This window comes from Schistocerca cancellata, chromosome 9 (assembly GCF_023864275.1).
Source record: "Schistocerca cancellata isolate TAMUIC-IGC-003103 chromosome 9, iqSchCanc2.1, whole genome shotgun sequence".
NCBI classification, from domain to species: domain Eukaryota; kingdom Metazoa; phylum Arthropoda; class Insecta; order Orthoptera; family Acrididae; genus Schistocerca; species Schistocerca cancellata.
In genome coordinates, this window is record NC_064634.1 from 156,253,320 (window position 1) to 156,275,416 (window position 22,097).

Genomic DNA, 22,097 nt, shown 5'->3' on the forward strand with positions numbered 1-22,097 from the left:
ATCGCATTCTTTCAGCTGGTTCATTCTCTAAGTAGCCACACATAAATTCTAATCTGTGCTCTAATGACCAGTTGGGAGGAAAACAATGAGAGAATTGATGGAGTCACGCTTGTGGATGAATGTCGTTGCTAGAATTCTTAAATGTTTTGAATTTACGTGTAGTAATGAACAGCTTATAGTCAAAATCATCATGTCGGCGAGTAGCAGATCGCTCATTGTTACGTCGTTTCGGCGGTTCCATCTCAAAATTCAATGTGCCTTGCCAATTTCTTTCATAATTTCCGAAGTGTCCTGTGTTATTTTTTGTGGTTGTTCCGTATTTCTATGTCCCTCTTCCTGTACTGGAGCGCGAGTGTCCTCTGAAATATGTAATTCTTGTATTACTTGTGCCAACTGATCTTGTACTTCCCGGATTTCTCTTTTGTACAGTGTATTGATTTGATTTTGATTTTGTTTGAATTTTCTAATTTGTTCATATTCTTCAGTGTCAGTGAAGACTACAGGTCTTGTGTCATTCAGATCATCATCTACCTTTGTAGATAAGTTAGTGAACTGATCTGAAAGACTGCAACTACAAAGGAGATTCTCTCTACAATTACGCGCTAGCAATAAACAAAAGCTACACTAATTACACAAACTACAAGAAAAAATGAGAAGATTGCAGTGAGGTATCCCTGGCTAAGGGTCGACATATGAAACGTCCCCTTAGAAAAATTATACATGTCTGTGTTTAAACTGACACACAATATTTTTAGCGCAACGCAATCTGACTTTCAAAAATCCCTACAAAAGAATGGCCCTGACTAACATTAACCTATACGTTTCACAAATCACTTCCTCACAAAAATCTTGGTTACTCGAACTACTGCAATACAGCGAGCGCCACTACTGCCAGCTAAATAAAAGATTCAAACTACGGAAGGCACCAACTACTAATAGACATAGCAAATGAAAGATTTTGATAGAGAGCAAACAATGTATTTACATCAATAGTGTTCAAAAGTCATAATGTATATAGCGGTTCATGACATCCAGTCTTACAAATTTCAAAACTCCACCATCTCTCTCCCCACATCCACCACTGCTGGCGGCTCACCTCCAACTGCGCAACGCTACGCGCTGTTAACATCCAGCTGCCCAACACTACAATGGCAGACACAATGCAAACTAGCCACAGACTGCACACAGCACAGCCAGTGATTTTCATACAGAGCGCTACGTGGCGTTATCAATATAAGAACATAAACAGCCTACTTACAAAGGTTACAGGAGAATATGGGCTTGGTACAAGGAATGAAAGAGTAGAAAGACTAACTGAGTTCTGTAACAAGTTTCAGCTAGTAATAGCGAATACCCTGTTCAAGAATCACAAGAGGAGGAGGTATACTTGGAAAAGGCCGGGAGATACGGGAAGATTTCAATTAGATTACATCATGGTCAGACAGAGATTCCGAAATCAGACACTGGATTGTATGTGTACCCAGGAGCAGATATAGACTCAGATCACAATATAGTAGTGATGAAGAGTAGGCTGAAGTTCAAGACATTAGTCAGGAAGAATCAATACGCAAAGAAGTGGGATACGGAAGTACTAAGGAATGACGAGATACGTTTGAAGTTCTCTAACGATATAGATGCAGCAATAAGGAATAGCGCAGTAGGCAGTACAGTAGAAGAGGAATGGACATCTCTAAAAAGGGCCATCACAGAAGTTGGGAAGGAAAGCATAGGTACAAAGAAGGTAGCTGCGAAGAAACCATGGGTAACAGAAGAAATACTTCAGTTGATTGATGAAAGGAGGAAGTACAAACATGTTCCGGGAAAATCAGGAATACAGAAATACAAATCGCTGAGGAATGAAATAAATAGGAAGTGCAGGGAAGCTAAGACGAAATGGCAGCAGGAAAAATGTGAAGACATCGAAAAAGATATGATTGTCGGAAGGACAGACTCAGCATACAGGAAAGTCAAAACAACCTTTGGTGACATTAAAAGCAACGGTGGTAACATTAAGAGTGCAACGGGAATTCCACTGTTAAATGCAGAGGAGACAGCAGATAGGTGGAAAGAATACATTGAAAGCCTCTATGATGGTGAAGATTTGTCTGATGTGATAGAAGAAAGGAGTCGATTTAGAAGAGATAGGGGATCCAGTATTAGAATCGGAATTTAAAAGAGCTTTGGAGGACTTACGGTCAAATAAGGCAGAAGGGATGGATAACATTCCATCAGAATTTCTAAAATCATTGGGGGAAGTGGCAACAAAAAGACTATTCACGTTGGTGTGTAGAATATATGAGTCTGGCGATGTACCATCTGACTTTCGGAAAAGCATCATCCACACAATTCCGAAGACGGCAAGAGCTGACAAGTGCGAGAATTATCGCACAATCAGCTTAACAGCTCATGCATCGAAGCTGCTTACAAGAATAATATACAGAAGAATGGAAAAGAAAATTGAGAATGCGCTAGGTGACGATCAGTTTGGCTTTAGGAAAAGTAAAGGGACGAGAGAGGCAATTCTGACGTTACGGCTAATAATGGAAGCAAGGCTAAAGAAAAATCAAGACACTTTCATAGGATTTGTCGACCTGGAAAAAGCGTTCGACAATATAAAATGGTGCAAGCTGTTCGAGATTCTGAAAAAAGTAGGGGTAAGCTATAGGGAGAGACGGGTCATATACAATATGTACAACAACCAAGAGGGAATAATAAGAGTGGACGCTCAAGAACGAAGTGCTCGTATTAAGAAGGGTGTTCGCCCCTACTCTTCAATCTGTACATCGGGGAAGCAATGAAATAAAAGAGGTTCAGGAGTGGAATTAAAATACAAGGTGAAAGGATATCAATGATACGATTCGCTGATGACATTGCTATCCTGAGTGAAAGTGAAGAAGAATTAAATGATCTGCTAAACGGAATGAGCAGTCTAATGAGTACACAGTATGGTTAGAGTAAATTGGAGAAAGACGAAGGTAATGAAAAGTAGTAGAAATGAGAACAGCGAGAAACTTAACATCAGGATTGATGGTCACGAAGTCAATGAAGTTAAGGAATTCCTGCTACCTAGGCAGTAAAATAACCAATGACGGACGGAGCAAGGAGGACATCAAAAGCAGACTCGCTATGGCAAAAAAGGCATTTCTGGCCAAGAGAAGTCTACTAATATCAAATACCGGCCTTAATTTGAGGAAGAAATTTCTGAGGATGTACGTCTGGAGTACAGCATTGTATGGTAGTGAAACATGGACTGTGGGAAAACCGGAGCAGAAGAGAATCGAAGCATTTGAGATGTGATGCTATAGACGAATGTTGAAAATTAGGTGGACTGATAAGGTAAGGAATGAGGAGGTTCAACGCAGAATCGGAGATGAAAGGAATATGTGGAAAACACTGATATGGAGAAGGGATAGGATGATAGGACATCTGCTAAGACATGAGGGAATGACTTCCATGGTACTAGAGGGAGCTGTAGAGGGCAAAAACTGTAGAGGAAGACAGAGATTGGAATACGTCAAGCAAATAATTGAGGACGTAGGTTGCAAGTGCTACTCTGAGATGAAGAGGTTAGCACAGGAAACGAATTCGTGGGCCGCATCAAACCAGTCAGCAGACTGATGACCAAAAAAAAAAATTATGTCAAGGGCGCGCAAGTCGAGAAGAGCAACAGGGTACCATTGTACTGCGGTGAGGGGTGACGTGAGAGGGGAAATGTTTATCCGTCTCCTGGTCGGAGCTGCCAACCGACGAGTTCGCGCAGACCGTACCAAAAAGCTGCAATGGTATAAATTTGACACGGAAGAAACACTGATTAGATATTGCGCATTATACAGATAGACGCTCGTCTGCAAATTTGTTGTTCACACGTATAAAGGAAAAAAAAACTTTTTGGAAGGTGTTGTGGGACTAAGCAGTCAGTAGAGAAAAACAACATTTCAAAGACGTATTCAGCATTTTAGGTCATGTCAGGTAATTTTATATAAGTACAGTTATTACCATTAGGAATTAATCGCTCATTTCGTAATTATTTAAATTGGCAAAGGCAGTTCAATACACCACGACACAGCACCACTTCCCTCGCACCTTTAGTGTCACAACAGTACGATTATTACGATGGCGCCAGTGGGACAAAGAGGTTTGTTGATACGAAATGTTCCGACATTTTCTGACATGCCATGGGAAGAATAACTAAAGATGGGCGTACTGCACTTCCCTCGCCGATTTTCCTTTGTAGGTGCCAAGGAAATATTCTTTTTTGTGCTTTTTCGACTAACAACTTCAGACATGGGAATAAATGTGTATTTTACACACAAGTCTACGAAACAAAGCCCTCCAAAAATTGTCAAAATTTTTCAGTTCTAAAATAATAACTAGTGCAAATAAATTACGATAAACTTTACATAATCTTCAATTTGATGATAATTCATATGTGAAAAGAGGGTACATATGATGCCTATGCAAGTTATTGCAACATCGCCATTGAAATCAGAAAAACTGTTTGTATCCTTTAAATTTCTAAATACAAGATATTAAACAAAAAATTATTCGACATATGCATTTATTCCGTGAAATGGTTAATACACGTATTTGATTGGATATTCGGGCTCTACACATTACAGAGATGGCCGGTTTGTGGCAAATATTGTGAAAATAATTAAGTCTGTTGGAATACATCGCAATGAACAGACGAAAGAGGGGGACTGCTGATAGATAGTTGAGGCTGCCGTTAGCCTGAAACAGAACACTGCTCACACAAAGTGCTTCGAATGGGGGCGCTATTAGATGACCAGACTGCGACAGATCGCTACTATTCGCGCGGCTAAGGGTAAAAAGAGCAAAAAAGTTCAAAAACTTTATAATATAAATATTTCATTGTAGACATATACGATTTGTACATATATTTCGTAATAGAAAGCAAATAAATCAATGTGATAGATAAGCTTGCACATTTTTGCGGATATTGTAAATTATTGCTTGAATAGAAGAAAGTGCATAATGTAAATCACATTGATTTAAACTGAAGGCTGACGCTGGATAAAGGAACGGAAAGGCAACGTGTTATTGATGTTAGCTGCATGAGGACTTTGTGCGGCATCAGCGGCGGCGAGTGAAAAAGTATGCCGGACTGGGATTCGAGCCCGTGATCTCCTGCTTACCAGGCTGTTCCGTTAACCACTTATTTTTATTCTCTATTTGCTTGTTATTGTTCATTGAATGTGTTTGGGGCGGACGTCCGATGTCAGCTATTCGGGTTCATCGTTGATCCATCCACTCAGTTCTTACTACAGAGAGCAGCTCTCTGACCGAACACACTGAGCTACCCCAATGGCAGCACTTGCATCACCCGGACACAGTCGTCATCGCAACTGCACGCCTCCTGGCCGACCGTCACTCCCACTGAGGGCCAGGGCCACCTATCCGCAGCCACTATCCGTGTCCTTCATGCTCGCTACTCTGAGATTCCCGCGGGAGGTCGGACGTACTGTAGTTGGAGTCACGAACGATGGCGGGCGAGTTTAAGCTTGAAACTTCCTGGCAGATTAAAACTGTGTGCCCGACCGAGACTCGAACTCGGGACCTTTGCCTTTCGCGGGCAAGTGCTCTACCAACTGAGCTACCGAAGCACGACTCACGCCCGGTACTCACAGCTTTACTTCTGCCAGTACCTCGTCTCCTACCTTCCTTCAGTTGGTAGAGCACTTGCCCGCGAAAGGCAAAGGTCCCGAGTTCGGGTCTCGGTCGGGCACACAGTTTTAATCTGCCAGGAAGTTTCATATCAGCGCACACTCCGCTGCAGAGTGAAAATCTCATTCTGGAAACATCCCCCAGGCTGTGGCTAAGCCATGTCTCCGCAATATCCTTTCTTTCAGGAGTGCTAGTTCTGCAAGGTTCGCAGGAGAGCTTCTGTAAAGTTTGGAAGGTAGGAGACGAGGTACTGGCAGAAGTAAAGCTGTGAGTACCGGGCGTGAGTCGTGCTTCGGTAGCTCAGTTGGTACAGCACTTGCCCGCGAAAGGCAAAGGTCCCGAGTTCGAGTCTCGGTCGGGCACACAGTTTTAATCTGCCAGGAAGTTTCATATCAGCGCACACTCCGCTGCAGAGTGAAAATCTCATTCTGAGTTTAAGCTTGTCTGCGCGCCAACGTCAGTGATTCACCAACAGCCAATGAGCGATCAGTAGTGGGCCGAGCTTTCTGCTCAACGCTGTAGATAATGTGAGCATTGAACGTGATCGTAGCGAATTGATTAGCGAATTTTTATTCCATTTGTTGCGAGTTGGCATCGCTGATTGTGGTGGTTAGTATACACTCCGCATACGCAAGGGAGAGACATAATTTGCAGCATATACGCTTTCTTCAAGCCGAAATTACTGCAACTGTCGTTTGCAATAGTCAACAATGCAATCCTCGTCCGTGCCTCGACATGCACGAACCCCCGTCGTTCGTGGTCCATAGAGCATCCGCCCATCTAGGCGAATCAGTTATATGAAAGCGGTGTGTTTGTTCTTTCGCACATATCCGAAAGAAGGAACACCACGCATTCATATAATATTGATTTTGCTTCGGTATTTCGTTTTCATTGCTACAGCTACTGAAAATATCATTTCGCACAAATAAGTGCTTGATAATGGTAAGTACAGCTGCAGTGCTCGCTCTACTATGCTGGGATAAACTTTCAGATATTTACCGAAAATACTGACTTATTCTTCTTCTCAAAATCATATTTGGCTGCAGAATAGTTTTTAATTTCCGAAGTCTGTTCTTGCAGTGTTTCCAACAGCACTTTTACTAAGCGCTGACCGCAAACTTTGGGTGGCTTGACGCTCGTCGTCGATCGTAAGGGTGAAACAGTGAAGAGAGTTGGGATAAACTTTCAGATATTTACCGAAAATACTGACTTATTTTTCTTCTCAAAATCATATTTGGCTGCAGAATCGTTTTTAATTTCCGAAGTTTGTTCTTGCAGTGTTTCCAACAGCACATCTACTTGAACGTGAAATGTATCTCTTGCCAATCTGTAAATGTTTCACCACACGATGTAGGGAGGTAGCGTTTAAATTTGTCAGCTGCTGCAAATGATTGACATTTTATTCGTAGTATCAGTATACTTTCAGACCTCCAGGATTCCAAATAATTTGGGAAAACAGGAATAATTGCAGGCTACAATTTTACTTTTCAAAGGTTGCAACTTGTCAGTATATGCTGTGATTCCAACCCGCTGATAAATTATGTTCGAATCTCCAATCTGTAATTTCAAGTTCATTGAATTCAATGAATCGAAAATATCTTAAAGATAAGCTAACACAACTTGAACACTTCACTTTCCGAGTTCCACACACAATTCACTTTAGTTTTGAATTTCCAGAAACTGGATCACTTCATCTCTAAGTTCAAATAATTTAGCTAACATATTTCCTTCTGAGGACCAGCGTACTTCCGTATGAAATAGCAATTTTTTTATTTTCTGTTCCCAAATCTTCACAAAGGGCCGTAAAAATGTACTGTTGTCCCAAGCATATTGCAACAAACGGTGTATTTCTATCGCTGCTCGTTTAGTTTTTATTGCCGTTTCAAATATACCGGTCATTTTTGAAACACCCTGTAGAAACCAACTGTGATAAAGTTCCCGCTCCTTCCGCTCTAAGTGACCAATTATAGCAGCGACCTTTTAATATTATGACGTTATGTTCATTGAGCAACAATGCTAAAATATAAGCGACTCCACACAGCTAAAGCACATCAGTAGCTGTGTTGCCAACAAAACTTAATTAAATGTCGCTAGAATGAAGGCGAAAAGTCGCTAGATGTCGTTAAAATAATTTGATGGGATTGAAACACTTATTTATATATACTTTTATTTTTTCAGAATTTGCTATTCGTATTTATAACAGTTAGGAATGTCTCTTAAAGTCAGTTAGACAGATTAAAGGGTGTTGAAATTGTCCCAGAGTTGCAGCTGATGGTTATGCATCACCATCATCTTTACACGTAAATGAGTATGATTTATTGGTTCCAATAACTTGTAGCACATTCGTTGGTAACTCATAGTCATAACGCTTTTATTCATTATTTTTAAGGTAATAATGCGTATAATAAGAAATATATACACAAAACATTTTGACATGGCAAAAATTGTTTTTAAAAAACAAGGGATGTGTTAAAACGCCGATGACATTTGCATTTACATCGTTTGGTTTGAAGATGACAAGCAGGACACTATAGAGTTGGTCCTGAAACACCACATAATGTAAAATCACGGTAAGAATCAAAACGAACAAAACCTTCCTTTAGGGCTCACTTTGTTAAATCAGTTATAACCTAAAATATTTTCACTTTTTGCGGTTTTTCAGTAAACAAAAACCCACGCATAATGGCACACAGGTGCTGAAACATGTTTGGGTAAAAAAAAGCGGAACCTGTATCCCATATGTGAGACCTGAGTTTCTCCTGGCGTATACGACTTCCAAATAACTTCCGGGAATTCAGGCAGGTAACACTTTCAGCGACCGCCGATATTTCGGTTTTCAAGGCAAACTGCAACGGACAGGCGGCGAACATGCAAATTTAAAACCTCGGTTCTTGGACTGAAGCAGGAAAGATAATACACACACTGAACACTAGTGCCACCAAAGATGACCAAAGTCAGAGTCATCGATAGTGAGACCATGAATTCGCAGGTGAGGTAGCATTGACTCTGTCCCTTTGTTTTTTGACAAGGGAGAGAGCCGGATTCCAAACAGAGTTTAAACAGAAATCCCCATCCCTGTTAACGAGGTAGCTCGCTAATTTAATCTCAACTGCCTCCCTAATAACACTGTCCCAATAGCTGGATAACAGGGGGGACCGGTACCCAAGCAATGTTCGGCAGTAGCAGATCTATTTGGCTTCTGTAATCGTGTGTGCCGTTTATGCTCAGTACATCGGTCCTCCACGGTCCTCATAGTTTGACCAATATATGCCATGCCGCAGCTACAAGGAATGCGATATACACCCGCCTTACGCAGTCCAAGATCATCCTTAACGGAACTCAAAAGTGCTCTAATTTTAGACGGACGTCGGAAAACACATTTCACATCGTATTTCCGTAAAATACGACCGATCTTGTTGGACGTTTTTCCTACGTAAGGCAAAAAGGCAGTAGACTTATGTGTTGACTCAGAATTATCATCAGTCACCGGATGTACAGTTGGGCGATAGCGCAACGCACGTTCAACTGTCTATGACTATAACCATTTTGACGAAATGCAACTTTAAGATGGGACAGCTCAGCTGGCAAAGTCTCAGCGTCAGAAACGACATGTGCCCTGTGTACCAAGGTACGAAGTACCCCTTCACGCTGAGCCGGATGGTGGCAACTACAGGGTGTTTCAAAAATGACCGGTATATTTGAAACGGCAGTAAAAACTAAACGAGCAGCTATAGAAATACACCGTTTGTTGCAATATGCTTGGGACAACAGTACATTTTCAGGCAGACAAGCTTTCAAAATTACAGTAGTTACAATTTTCAAAAACAGATGGCGCTGCGGTCTGGGAAACTCTATAGTACGATATTTTCCACATATCCACCATGCGTAGCAATAATATGGCGTAGTCTCTGAATGAAATTACCCGAAACCTTTGTCCACGTGTCTGGCGGAATGGCTTCACATGCAGATGAGATGTACTGCTTCAGCTGTTCAATTGTTTCTGGATTCTGGCGGTACACCTGGTCTTTCAAGTGTCCCCACAGAAAGAAGTCACAGGGGTTCATGTCTGGCGAATAGGGAGGCCAATCCACGCCGCCTCCTGTATGTTTCGGATAGCCCAAAGCAATCACACGATCATCGAAATATTCATTCAGGAAATTAAAGACGTCGGCCGTGCGATGTGGCCGGGCACCATCTTGCATAAACCACGAGGTGTTCGCAGTGTCGTCTAAGGCAGTTTGTACCGCCACAAATTCACGAAGAATGTCCAGATAGCGTGATGCAGTAATCGTTTCGGATCTGAAAAATGGGCCGATGATTCCTTTGGAAGAAATGGCGGCCCAGACAAGTACTTTTTGAGGATGCAGGGACGATGGGACTGCAACATGGGGCTTTTCGGTTCCCCATATGCGCCAGTTCTGTTTATTGACGAAGCCGTCCAGGCAAAAATAAGCTTCGTCAGTAAACCAAATGCTGCCCACATGCATATCGCCGTCATCAATCCTGTGCACTATATCGTTAGCGAATGTCTCTCGTGCAGCAATGGTAGCGGCGCTGAGGGGTTGCCGCGTTTCAATTTTGTATGGATAGAGGTGTAAACTCTGGCGCATGAGACGATACGTGGACGTTGGCGTCATTTGGACCGCAGCTGCAACACGGCGAACGGAAACCCGAGGCCGCTGTTGGATCACCTGCTGCACTAGCTGCGCGTTGCCCTCTGTGGTTGCCATACGCGGTCGCCCTACCTTTCCAGCACGTTCATTCGTCACGTTCCCAGTCCGTTGAAATTTTTCAAACAGATCCTTTATTGTATCGCTTTTCGGTCCTTTGGTTACATTAAACCTCCGTTGAAAACTTCGTCTTGTTGCAACAACACTGTGTTCTAGGCGGTGGAATTCCAACACCAGAAAAATCCTCTGTTCTAAGGAATAAACCATGTTGTCTACAGCACACTTGCACGTTGTGAACAGCACACGCTTACAGCAGAAAGACGACATACAGAATGGCGCACCCACAGACTGCGTTGTCTTCTATATCTTTCACATCACTTGCAGCGCCATCTGTTGTTGAAAATTGTAACTACTGTAATTTCGAAAGTTTGTCCGCCTGAAAATGTACTGTTGTCCCAAGCATATTGCAACAAACGGTGTATTTCTATCGCTGCTCGTTTAGTTTTTATTGCCGTTTCAAATATACCGGTCATTTTTGAAACACCCTGTATTAGCCTGTAAGTACAAGTCGGTGTGAGTACGTTTCCTGTAGACTGCGTGTCCCAATTATCCATCATCCTTCCTCCTAACCAACACGCCAAGAAAGGGAAGGCAAGCACCCTCTTCCACCTCCATCGTAAAACGAATGTTCGGGTGGATCGAGTTCAAATGTTCGAAAAAGACCGAGGTTTTAAATTTGCATGTACGCCGCCTGTCCGTTGCAGTTTGCCTTGAAAATGGCGGGGTGTTCTCCGGCCGAAATGTCGGCGGTAGCTGAAAGTGTTACCTGGCTGAATTCCAGGAAGTTATTTGAAAGCTGTATCCCATAATTTAACAGCAAATGCGGAAAGAAAAGGACGAGAGCTGCAGATACAAAAGGTGAATATAGTGTGTCGGTGTTTCCAGGTTCCGCAGATCCCACTGGCCCGACAACTACCGGCTGATGAGCGCGACCGGTACGCCGCAGTTCGACTGCCTCGCCGGCGAGACCCCGCTGCCGGGGTCCGTGTTCCCGCTTACGGCCCGACGCCCCGGCACCCAGTGGCAGAAGTGCTTCCCCGTGCCCGACAGGCACCGCGGCGGAGGCTTCGCCACCAGCGACGGCCTCGTCACCGTATCGTTCCGTGGCGGCGCGCCGACCGTCGTGTGTGGAGTCTCCCGAGAGGTCGAGCCCCCGTCGCTGCCGCTGCGCGCCATACTGCCCCTCCCGTACTCGTGCTTCTTCGCCACGTACCTCGACTTCCCGTCTCTCTCCGACCCTCCGGCGAGCGACGTGTTCCAGAAACTGGTCGCGGACAAGTGGGTTTGTCCGTTCTCCGGCGCTTTCCCACCGTTTCAGTGCTGGCCGGCGGCGGACGACCCGAGCAGGCCGTTCGATTTCGACGTGCTCTTCGATGGCAAACACGCACACAGGTGTCTTTTCCAGACACTTTGCGGCGAAGGACCAGTCTCTACTGTAGCCTCGATATCGGACTATTCCGGTGGGGATGTGGAAGTCACTAAAAATGGCAGCTTTCCTTCCACATTACACACCAGTCTGGATTCTCTCCTCGTATCTAAACTGAACTTCAGACCCACTGGTGCAGACGGAATGCCAGACGAGGTAACCACGCCGTCCTTCTCTGAAAACGACATAACGGGTTTTTAAATACCACTCTTTTAAATTCCTGGGCAGCTACCAGTTACAGGGCTGACACAATCTTGGGCACACACAGTAATAAGACTGTTCAGATCACTTAAGGGGGGTAGGACGTCATACGGGCCGACTTGGAACAGGAGAGGCACCACAGGACATTTTAATTTCCACTGTCTATACTTTTACAAGTAAATTCATAAAACTTTGTCAGCATCACCAGGAAGGATTCAGGATTCACACTCATAGGAGTGGAAGTGCGAAAACATAACAATATAATTTTTTTTAGATATGAAATTTCATCATTTTTTCACTTACTGTTGGCTACATTTGTTGCTATAGGTACATTTTTCTTCACAATTAAGAGAGATTCTTTGATGAATTTTGCACAGCATACAAACCATACTTACAGGTGTATGAAACTCTATAATTTTCCAAATCTATTGAAAACTGTGGTAAAAATTTAGATAATTAAATAAAAAATTTAATTTCTTTCTAAACATAAAGTTTAAAACGTAACAGCTCATTCTTTTTTTCATAAATTAAATAGATTCTAGAATTTCAGACACCCGTAAGTATGGTTTGTATGCTGTGCAAAATTCATCGGACAGTCTCTCTTACTTATGAAGAAAAGTGTACCTATAGCAACAAATGCAGCCAATAGTAAGTGAAAAAATGATGAAATTTCACATGTAAAAAAAATTATTCTGTTATGTTTTTGAACTTCCGCTGCTACAAGTGTGAATCCTGAATCCTTCCTGCTCATGCTGACAAAGTTTTATGAATTTACTTGTAAAAGTATAGACAGTGGAAATTAAAATGTCCTGTGGTGCCTCTCCTGTTCCAAGTCGGACCGTTTGACGTCCTACCCCCCTTAACGATTTCTTTATTAATTACAATATTTCATAGCACGTTTCGGCTGCTGCCGACATCTAATCCAAACCTAGAGCCTTTGCAGCAAACTTCACAGCGAATGAGCAGTAAGACCGACGCTAAAGCGGCGCAACAACTGTCAACTTTTCACTACAGATTACACAAACACAAATGGGCAAATACGACAGCACTCGTATTTGTGTAAACCGTGGTGCAGAGCTCAAAGCAGACGCCACACTTGATACTGATTATCCTTACAGGAGTTTTAAGTTTGGGTCAGATGACAACAGCAGTTGCAAAATCTTATGCAATAATGCAATAAATAAATATAAATCGTTGGGCGATGTAGACAATACTGTTCGTAAATTTAATAACTATCGCTGACTCATTTCAGGAATTAGTTCCTCTGATAATATCTCGTAGACATACATCTGTTTCATCGTGAAAGGCAGCATGTAAGGAACGATTAAGACCTTTAGTTTGACTTTGTCTTGTCGTACAATATAACAAGAGAAACAGCTTGTTCACTGTGACTCTTCCATTTGTAACAGCATTCGCAACATCCAGTCATAGCTGTCAATTCTGAGTGATCATTAACGGTTTAGCAAGAAGGTCTTTTATGTGGCATTTTCCTCTTTTCGTAGTCAATCTACTCCTAATTAATTACCTGAAAACGAAGGTAGGAAGTATTTTGCTGCACTCAGTCTGTTTCTCTACACCAGTGTTTTTCAACCTTTTTGAATATGCGACCCCTGTCCAAGTAAAAATATTCTGGCGACCCCCAGAACTACGAGAGTTTAGTGACAAGTAATGCCACTATCTTAATTAAATGGGTTTGGATGGGAATATTTTAATAAATGAAACGCAGAAATAATCCTTAGAATGTGATCTTTAATTACGAATATTCACTTTTCCACACAATCACAAGCCAATTGGATACATGTCTGCCTACGAATGCAATGATGAACAAGTTTTCTGATCAAGTCTGTGCGCTTTCATTTCAGGAGTCAGCATCCGGGGTACAAATCGTGCACAGATCTTCCGATAGCCAAGCAAAGCAATAATGTGACCCACACGTTCTTGTGAAATGCCGATTGTGCTTGCAATTTCTCTCTGAGTGATACGACAATCGTCCTGAATCAATCTGTCAACATTTTGCTTGTGGAACTCGGTGGTTGCTGTCACAAGACGCCCAACTCTTTGTCACGCAGGTCTGATGTTCCCGCCTCAACATCTTTAAACTTACTCGCCCAACGACGCACAGTACTTACATCAACACAATCACCATAAACTGCTTTCATTCTCTGATGAATCTCCTTTGGGGTGACACCTTCTCCTGTCAAGAATGCAATGACTGCACGTAGCTTAAATAGCATTGACCGACCGTCTACGCAGAGTTCCATACTTTACACTGTAACAACACAACCGTTCAATGCTAAGGCTTCCCGCCAACTGGAGCTGTAGAGAAGAGGCTATGGAACAAACCAGTACCTGCCGCATACCAATACTGCCAACTGTTGAAGAGTTACGAAGGTGGAGGCATTAGTTTTCAGTCAACCGTCGTATAATAAAGTATGTCAGCGATTTCAAAGGCAACGTATTTACTTTTCTTTTTATTGATGCTATACTGATCGAGAAATCAAGTGCATGTGAAAAGAGGTCGCAGCGCTCTATGGGAAGAGATATAATTATATTCCTTGCCGCCGTAGGGGCGTGGATGTGAGAAGGGGTCAGCATGGGCATAGTCGCGTGTTTTTGGTCATTAAAATCAGTTGTCAGAGTACGCCAGTAAGCACGGACAAGATTATTGTCTTCGCGCTTCACTCTGAGCGAGCATAAAACGGACCAGTTTCTTTTAAGCTGCAACTGCATTCTCCTGCGTCCTTGATACCTGAGCAAGACCTTGCGACCCCTAGGGGTCGCTACCCACAGGTTGAAAAACACTGCTCTAGACCATAGAGCGTAACGTACTTGTGAATGTTGGTTTGTCACTTTGAAGTTGTTCCTGTAATGAACCAGACTAACTTCGCCTAAGATATGCAGAGACCACGAAAAGACCTTTGGTGAAATAGGAATGACAACTTTCTGAACAAAAATGGAAAACATTACTCATTTTTACGCAGGATAAATAAGTTTGGGCGGGTCAATAAAAACTTGAAACTCTTGTATTATATTGCGTTGTTGGCTGAAAAATATTATTTAACTATAATTGCAAACTGTTTCAAAGTATAATAATTTGTATTTTTGATGTATATTTCGTGAACAAAATAAAATGTTGAACAATCATCAAATTCTCTTCCGTTCTTTTAGTCATGAATTCTGTTTCACACACGTCACAGATAGTGAGTATGGCACTAGGAGAATTGAAACTACGGCGAGTCTTCAGTATTAGAAGTAACAATGATTCCTTCACAACTGCATTTTTCTCGTAAATGGTGATCATTTGGATGCAGATTATTAATACACTCAAGATGTTTCACTGCTTTGGGCACAAACACAGTCTTCCGCCAGAATCACTTTTCACACAGGCGCAGAGTGATTTTGTAAATTTCTAGAGTTAGATTATAGAGAAAAACTTTTGTAGATTTAAAAATGACGAGCTTGAAGTTACAAAGCCATCCTCAAAATATGTCACTGAAATGCGCCTCCTCTCACTGTTAGTTAATCGGAGTATTAGGCAGTCGATATGTTTCTTAGCAGGGTAAAATCGGTGTTTCGACATGTGAGATGTCTAGCTTGTGATGTGCAGGCATAGGGAAAAAGATCTGAAGTGGTGAATGAAGCAAGTCATTGTCCTCATTTTTAGTACTCTTCATCGCAAAGGAAAGCCAAACTGAGGAAGATAGAAAAATATTAGTGCAGGCTAAGAAAGTTTCTTCTGATTTCAGAAAATGATGTCAAACCGAGACTTAAATTCCTGGACGTGTCCATCTGCAGCAAAGAATTATGTGGAAGTGAGACCGGAAACCCGGAGAGGAAGAAGCTGGAACCATTTCAAATGCGTTTAAAATCCACCTTCGTTGTAAGTGCGTGCCACCATTTCTGAGTTAACTAATCGATGAGGTTTCTAGGTTTCATATTTGATAATGTGCTTACCACAGCCACTTGTCAGAAAAGAGTTGCCACAAGACGATAAATATTTTAAAGTGTGTCATTTAGAAGCCACAGAAAGCAAGTCTCTCCTTGACCTTATATTCCCTAGAAGAGTTTCTATTATTGTAATGTTTAAAAGGTGGTGGTTAGGAATTACTGTGATCTGTATATTTAAAAAATAGAACAAATAAACGTATAAATGTTCAGCATTATCCATATTTGCTAATTAATTTTTGATATGAATGTAAAATGACGTGATAAACATCATTGCGATTTATCGTGAAGAATGATCCATGGACCACGAAAGTAACCAACTATATCTAGTTAAAATTGTTCGGTTTACTATCACTGTTTTATGTTTCCGTGCTTGTGCACAGGTGATTGTCAGTTCAACAGGGCTTAACACAGCGTCAATCTTTGAACCGTTCATGCCGCCTCAGTTACAATACAGAGACTAAATTGAAATAGACTTTTGATTTATTTAATCCCGGACCTTCAGATTTCCGTTTGATGACTGAAAGCCTATTCAGTACTAGCATACGCAAACGCATTGCATGTCTGAGTGGTTTGAAGCATGCTCACATCCATTGCACCTTGAGTGATTTATTTAACAAGGACTGCTTAACAGCGTTTCTAGCAAAAGCCACGCGATTTATTTTAGGTCAAGATGCAGCAAAGTCCTTCGTTACAGATAGGGTGGCAGAGCAGAACTGAGCTTCGTTATCTTGGTTGCACAGGTAAGAATTAATATCAAGATCATGACAAAGTCTTGTTCGGCATATTCAGGGAACAGAGAACAATTAAACATCTCTCTTGGTATAGTTGCTCTGTTTTTCAGTCTGCATGAAATCTTGATTGCTGAAAGGTTATCCGTCACAGTTGCTAGGTCACATTTCCTATTAGATTCAGAACATTGTTTTAGAAAATTCTGTACCATTCTACATTCACAGTATTGCACAGGACGTTTCATATTCAGAAAGTGGAGCAGTCATATTACGTTCGTATCACACTATACAAGCTACACACATTAAGATTACACAGCAATCACAATTCGAGCCTTCCAATCTACATTAGAGGTATTACTCTGAAACATTGCATAATTAGAATGTTACACTGAAATGCTACATAATTAAAAGTTTAAAGAGCAAAGGCTACAAATATATTATGGTATACAGTTAGACAGGAATTACAATAAGAAGTGCAACCAAGAAGGTTACATCATAAATGTTGTAAGTAGAAACACGAAGGTTTGAAGTTCAAGCAGGAAGTTTTCAGCATGTCAGCACCTCTGCGAGCTAAAATCTCAGTCCTTAGCGAATCATCGAGCCGAATACTCCACGATGCACAAGAAGCCCAGTTTTATTTTGGAACTACCGGAATACGAGAGGATCTGCATTCCAGACTAAGTTTATAAATTGGGTTTCTAACATCACTGATCATGTTTCTAAATCAAGTGACAACTTTGACTCAATGTCCATTATCCTAATGGATTCATTATCTGTGTCTGAGGACACCAGGGTCAGGTGAGACATATTGGCAGTACGAAGCATCTTTCCTTAACGCACTTCAGGTCATATGGGTCATGTCCGCAGTGAAGAATCCTCTTCAGAATATACAGCACTCCAACCCTGCCCTACAAAATCAATACGGCCGGTGGTCGTTTCGACTGCTCTTACATCCTACCACCTTGCACTCCCAGCTCCCCCGCCTAGGATATCTTAGCACTGATATACTGATGGAAAAAAAGAAATCGCAACACCAGGAAGGACATCGACACATACCAAAGTTGGTAGACGTGTTTCTACGTTTTAAAGAAGAATTCTATTCAAATTTCGCACCAGTCGCAAATAAGGTTTGCTTTAAATACACGCTGTATGAGTCGTGAGCGATAGTTACCTTTGAGATTAGACAAGATGAGTTGATGTTAGTCAAGAAAGCCTTTAGGTCGACAAAGATGCCATTCTCAACACCTCACAGTTTGAACGAGGTTGTGTAGTAGCGCTTCGAGAAGCTGGATGTTCTTTCCGCAATACAGCAGAGAGACCTGGCAGGAATGTAGCTACTATACGTGACATCCGGCAGCTGCACAACACAATGCGTGCATGTTTGCATCTTGCATTCAACATTCTGGCTGTTACAACACATAAATGTACCAGAATCGCACATTTGCAATGGTTTATTTCCTGCTTACATTAAATTGTGATCTAAGTGTTACCGAGACAAATGTCTTCCCGAAATGTCATTACTATAGATTAATTATTTTTTGATGTTGAGGTTTTTTCCGTCGATGTTCGTGCAGCAAGTTTGATTGAAATTGCTCAAAGCGTTCCAGGGCTATGCTTTACCTGTTACCCATTCCAAACGCCAGCCCCAACCTGTATGGGTTAACGTGTCACAAGGAGTGACTGCTATCTTCCGTTCATCATGCCCGCTACGCCTCAACCCAAAGTAATATACAGGGTGTCCCAAAAAGAATCTCCCGATTTTAACTTGTGTTAAAATAGAGTTAAATGTCACTAGGTAACTGAAACAGCGCTAGATGTAATCGGCATAGTCTAGAGTTTCAGAAAAAATCCGCTAGATGTCGCTACGAGCGCTGACCTGGAGCGTGGACATGGAAGACGACACTTTTATGTCACGGTTGATATTCAGCGATAAGGCAACTTTCCATATTAGCGGTCAGGTTCTTCGTCGTAATGTGCGTATATGGGTGCTCAAAAGTCCCCATGAAACAATTGAACACGAACGTGACTCACCAAAAGTGATTTTTTTTGTGCTGTTTCGCAAAGCAAGGTTTATGGAACCAACATTTCTGAGGAAGAAATCGTAACAGGACAATCATATCATGCAATGCTACGGAACTGGTTATTCCCACGACCTGACTCAGACAATTTCATCTGTCAGCAAGATGGAGCACCATCGCACTGGCACAACAATGTGCGCAGTTCCCTCAATGTCAATGTGCCTCAGCGTTGGATAGGGCGTACAGGATCGCGAGACCAGGGTTTGCATTTTTGGCCTCCGATGTTCCCTGACTTAACACCATGTGATTTCTTCCTGTGGGGATATGTTAAACATTATGTTTACGTTCCTTCCTTACCTCGTGGTTCAAAATAGTTCAAATGGCTCTGAGCACTATGGGACTTAACATCTCAGGTCATCAGTCCCCTAGAACTTAGAACTACTTAAACCTAACTAACCTAAAGACATCACACACATCCATGCCCGAAGCAGGATTCGAACCTGCGACCGTAGCAGTCGCGCGGTTCCAGACTGAAGCGCCTAGAACCGCTATGCCACCAACGGCCGGCCCTTACCTCGTGACATTGATGAACTAAAATCCAGAGTATCAGTTGATGTAGCTTCAGTGACAGAAGACACCTTACATCAGTTTGGGATGAATTCGGCTATCGGTTAGATGTCGTTCGTGCAGCCAAAGGAGGACGTATTGAACGTTTATGATGGATTTTTATAAACTTCTGTCTTTTCTGAGCAATTTAGTACGCAATTTGTTGGTGAAGCCCTTCTTCCTAAAAAATAATTCTATTTAAAATCGAGTCATTCTTCTTGGGACACCCTGTGCAATAGATTCGTAGATTCGAAGACAATATCGTTTTAAATCATATTTTCATTTCATGGCCTTTACAGCGCAACCTCTCCGAGGGCTTCTAGGGGTGTCTTTTCCAAACGTATGTTTTTGCAGATAGTAAATCACTTATGGAGCAAGTTTTATTTTAAATGCTTAGAGGCATTTTAGAGTTAAGCTCCCTTGTCGCGTTTTTCCCAACTCTCCCACATAAATAGGTGTGCTAGGTAACCTTCAACACTTTGGTAATTGTTTACCGTAACAAAGTCACATGTATGCCAAATTTAGAACACACACAAATTTTCGTTTTAAGTGTCTAAATCCTTCAAATAATTTAGTTCGGGCGTTGATGGTTGGCGTAACCAAGCACCATCAATATCTTTTATTGTCAGGGAAAATTATGGTATTTAAGGCGATAATATGGTCAAATAAGCACAGGACAGAGGGTAACTGAGAAACAATTCATAGAAATCTAACGGAGTCTGCCAAAAGTCAGCTTGCGGAAACAACGCATGTTCAAACTGCCTGGCAGGACAAGTGCTCTACGGACTTTTTTTTCTCATTTTGTTCGTGATTGTTCGTTCTATTTGTTCGTGGGGAATGCCCCCTGACGCTTGTTCAAGTTCATCGTCGTTCCATTAACTCAATATTCTTAATTACAGAGGGCGGCTAACCCTCTGACCGAACACTCTGAGTTACCGTGCCGACACCGACTGAGCTACCCAAGCACGACTCATGACCCGTCCTCACAGCTCCAGTTCTGCCATTACCTCGTCTCCTACCTTCCAAACTTCACAGAAGCTCTTCTGCGAAACTTGCATAACTAGCACTCTTGGAAGTCAGGATATCGCGGAGACATGGCTTAGCCACAGCCTGGGGGATGTTCCCAGAATAAGATTGTCACTGTGCGCCAGACCGAGACACGAACTCGGGATCCCGAGTTCGAGTCTCGGTCCGACGCACAGTCTTAAACTGCCAGGAAGTTCCATATCAGCGCACTCTCCGCTGCAGAGTGAAAAATCTCATTCTGGAAACAACGCATGTTGTTCCCGTGAGAAAGCGGAAGGCCGACAGTTTATCTACAGGCTTCCTCTTCAGCCGTAAATAGAAGATGCGTAAGCAGCGGCTACGCCTCGCCAGGCCGTATATTTCATATCGTCAGTGTGTGGAGGGAGCACTGAACGAAGACGATGGCGTGTGGTCGCTTTCCGACGGCAGGGTTGCTGTTGTGGCTTCTGGTAGCACAACTGCTGGCGTCTGCGGGCAGCGATACGTCCGATTCCATCTACCTGCAGGCCAGAGGCTTCCCGCCCGTGCAGTGCAGCCTGTGGACTGCCGGCGCCTCCGGAGGCGACGGGCCCGGGGTCGACTTCTGGATGCGCGGCGTCGCCTCGCGGCAGCTCTACGGCTGCCGCCTGGACGCAGACGAGGAGCTCCGCCAGCAGACTTTGGCGGCCAGTCGTAACGGCCGCCTGACATTTCTGCCCGAGTGGAGCGTATTGCTCAACAGGTACGTTTGTATTAGAGATGGGCAAACTCGTTTATCCTCGGGAACTAGTTCATTGCTGATCTTCCTTTTTTGGGAACCGTTCATTTTTACTCGTTCACCGTTCATTTCTGCTTTGTATATGGTTCTTATGAAAAACTGAAAACTAGTTGTGTAGGTGACTGAAGGATGGAGGGCACCAAGAGGGAGCACTTGCCTCCCCGCTGGAGTATAGAGTTTTTATTCATTACAGAATTCTTACACATTTTTAGAAGTAGTTTCTGTGATTCTGCAGAACCTCTCGTTTAGCCAACCGTAGCCTTGTGTGGCTGATCGCAGGGAAATAATATGGGGTGGCGCACGGAAAACCGCCAATTACGGACGATGTGTTGCCCGTTACGAGCAGATACAACAAACAGACAAACATGTAATAATTAGGCAGTGAAGAAATAACAAGCTAATGCAAGCAATAATTGCGAAATAATCGATGACGATGTGTAGAGAGCTGGAGAAGAGAACATGAAAATCTCACGCGACGCGCATGGCCTGTAGCTCATGTAGTCTTGTAAACCTGTTGGTGGCTGTTTCCCAACTTAATAGACCAAAAGTGTCTTTTATAAAATTCTTCCTTTCCACTTCCACTACATAGCTATGCTACGTTGTAAACAATAATCGTTTACACCCTATATATACTTCACGTTGTCTCTGAGTTCGTAGGCGAAGTAGAGACTTTATGGAAGCATAAAATAAAATGTGGTTTCCTCCTACTTGCGTCACACGCTTAGTAAAGTTTAGGTTTTTTTGTTGCATTATTGAAGTTAATGCAGCAATAGTAATAATAATTAAGTTCGCAGTAATAAAGTTTTCGGTTTGAAAGCTCCTTCCGAACAAATGTTTTTGAGATAATAAGTAAATACGATTTTATGGCAATCTATGTCATTTCAAATGGAGAGGCACCGCTTTTCCTACTGGGCCAAAATGACCCACAACCCACTTTTTTTTTCAAAGAAACCACTAGCAGGTGATGCAAAC

The 22,097-nt window shown here is 42.5% G+C and overlaps 1 protein-coding gene across 2 annotated transcripts in view; it reads left to right on the forward strand.

Moving 5' to 3' along the window:
- The window catches only part of LOC126100120 (uncharacterized), a 66,966-nt gene that overhangs the window by 31,800 nt on the left and 13,069 nt on the right, over positions 1 to 22,097 (forward strand). Inside the window, exon 1 of one of the 2 annotated variants that reach the window (XM_049910651.1) lies at positions 20,728 to 21,089. The exons of the other annotated variant lie outside the window; for it this stretch is intronic. Within the exon in view, the coding sequence (XP_049766608.1) occupies positions 20,770 to 21,089 (320 nt within the window). The 5' untranslated portion in view covers positions 20,728 to 20,769. Of the gene's footprint in view, positions 1 to 20,727; positions 21,090 to 22,097 lie in introns of those variants that run through there. 2 annotated transcript variants of the gene reach the window in all.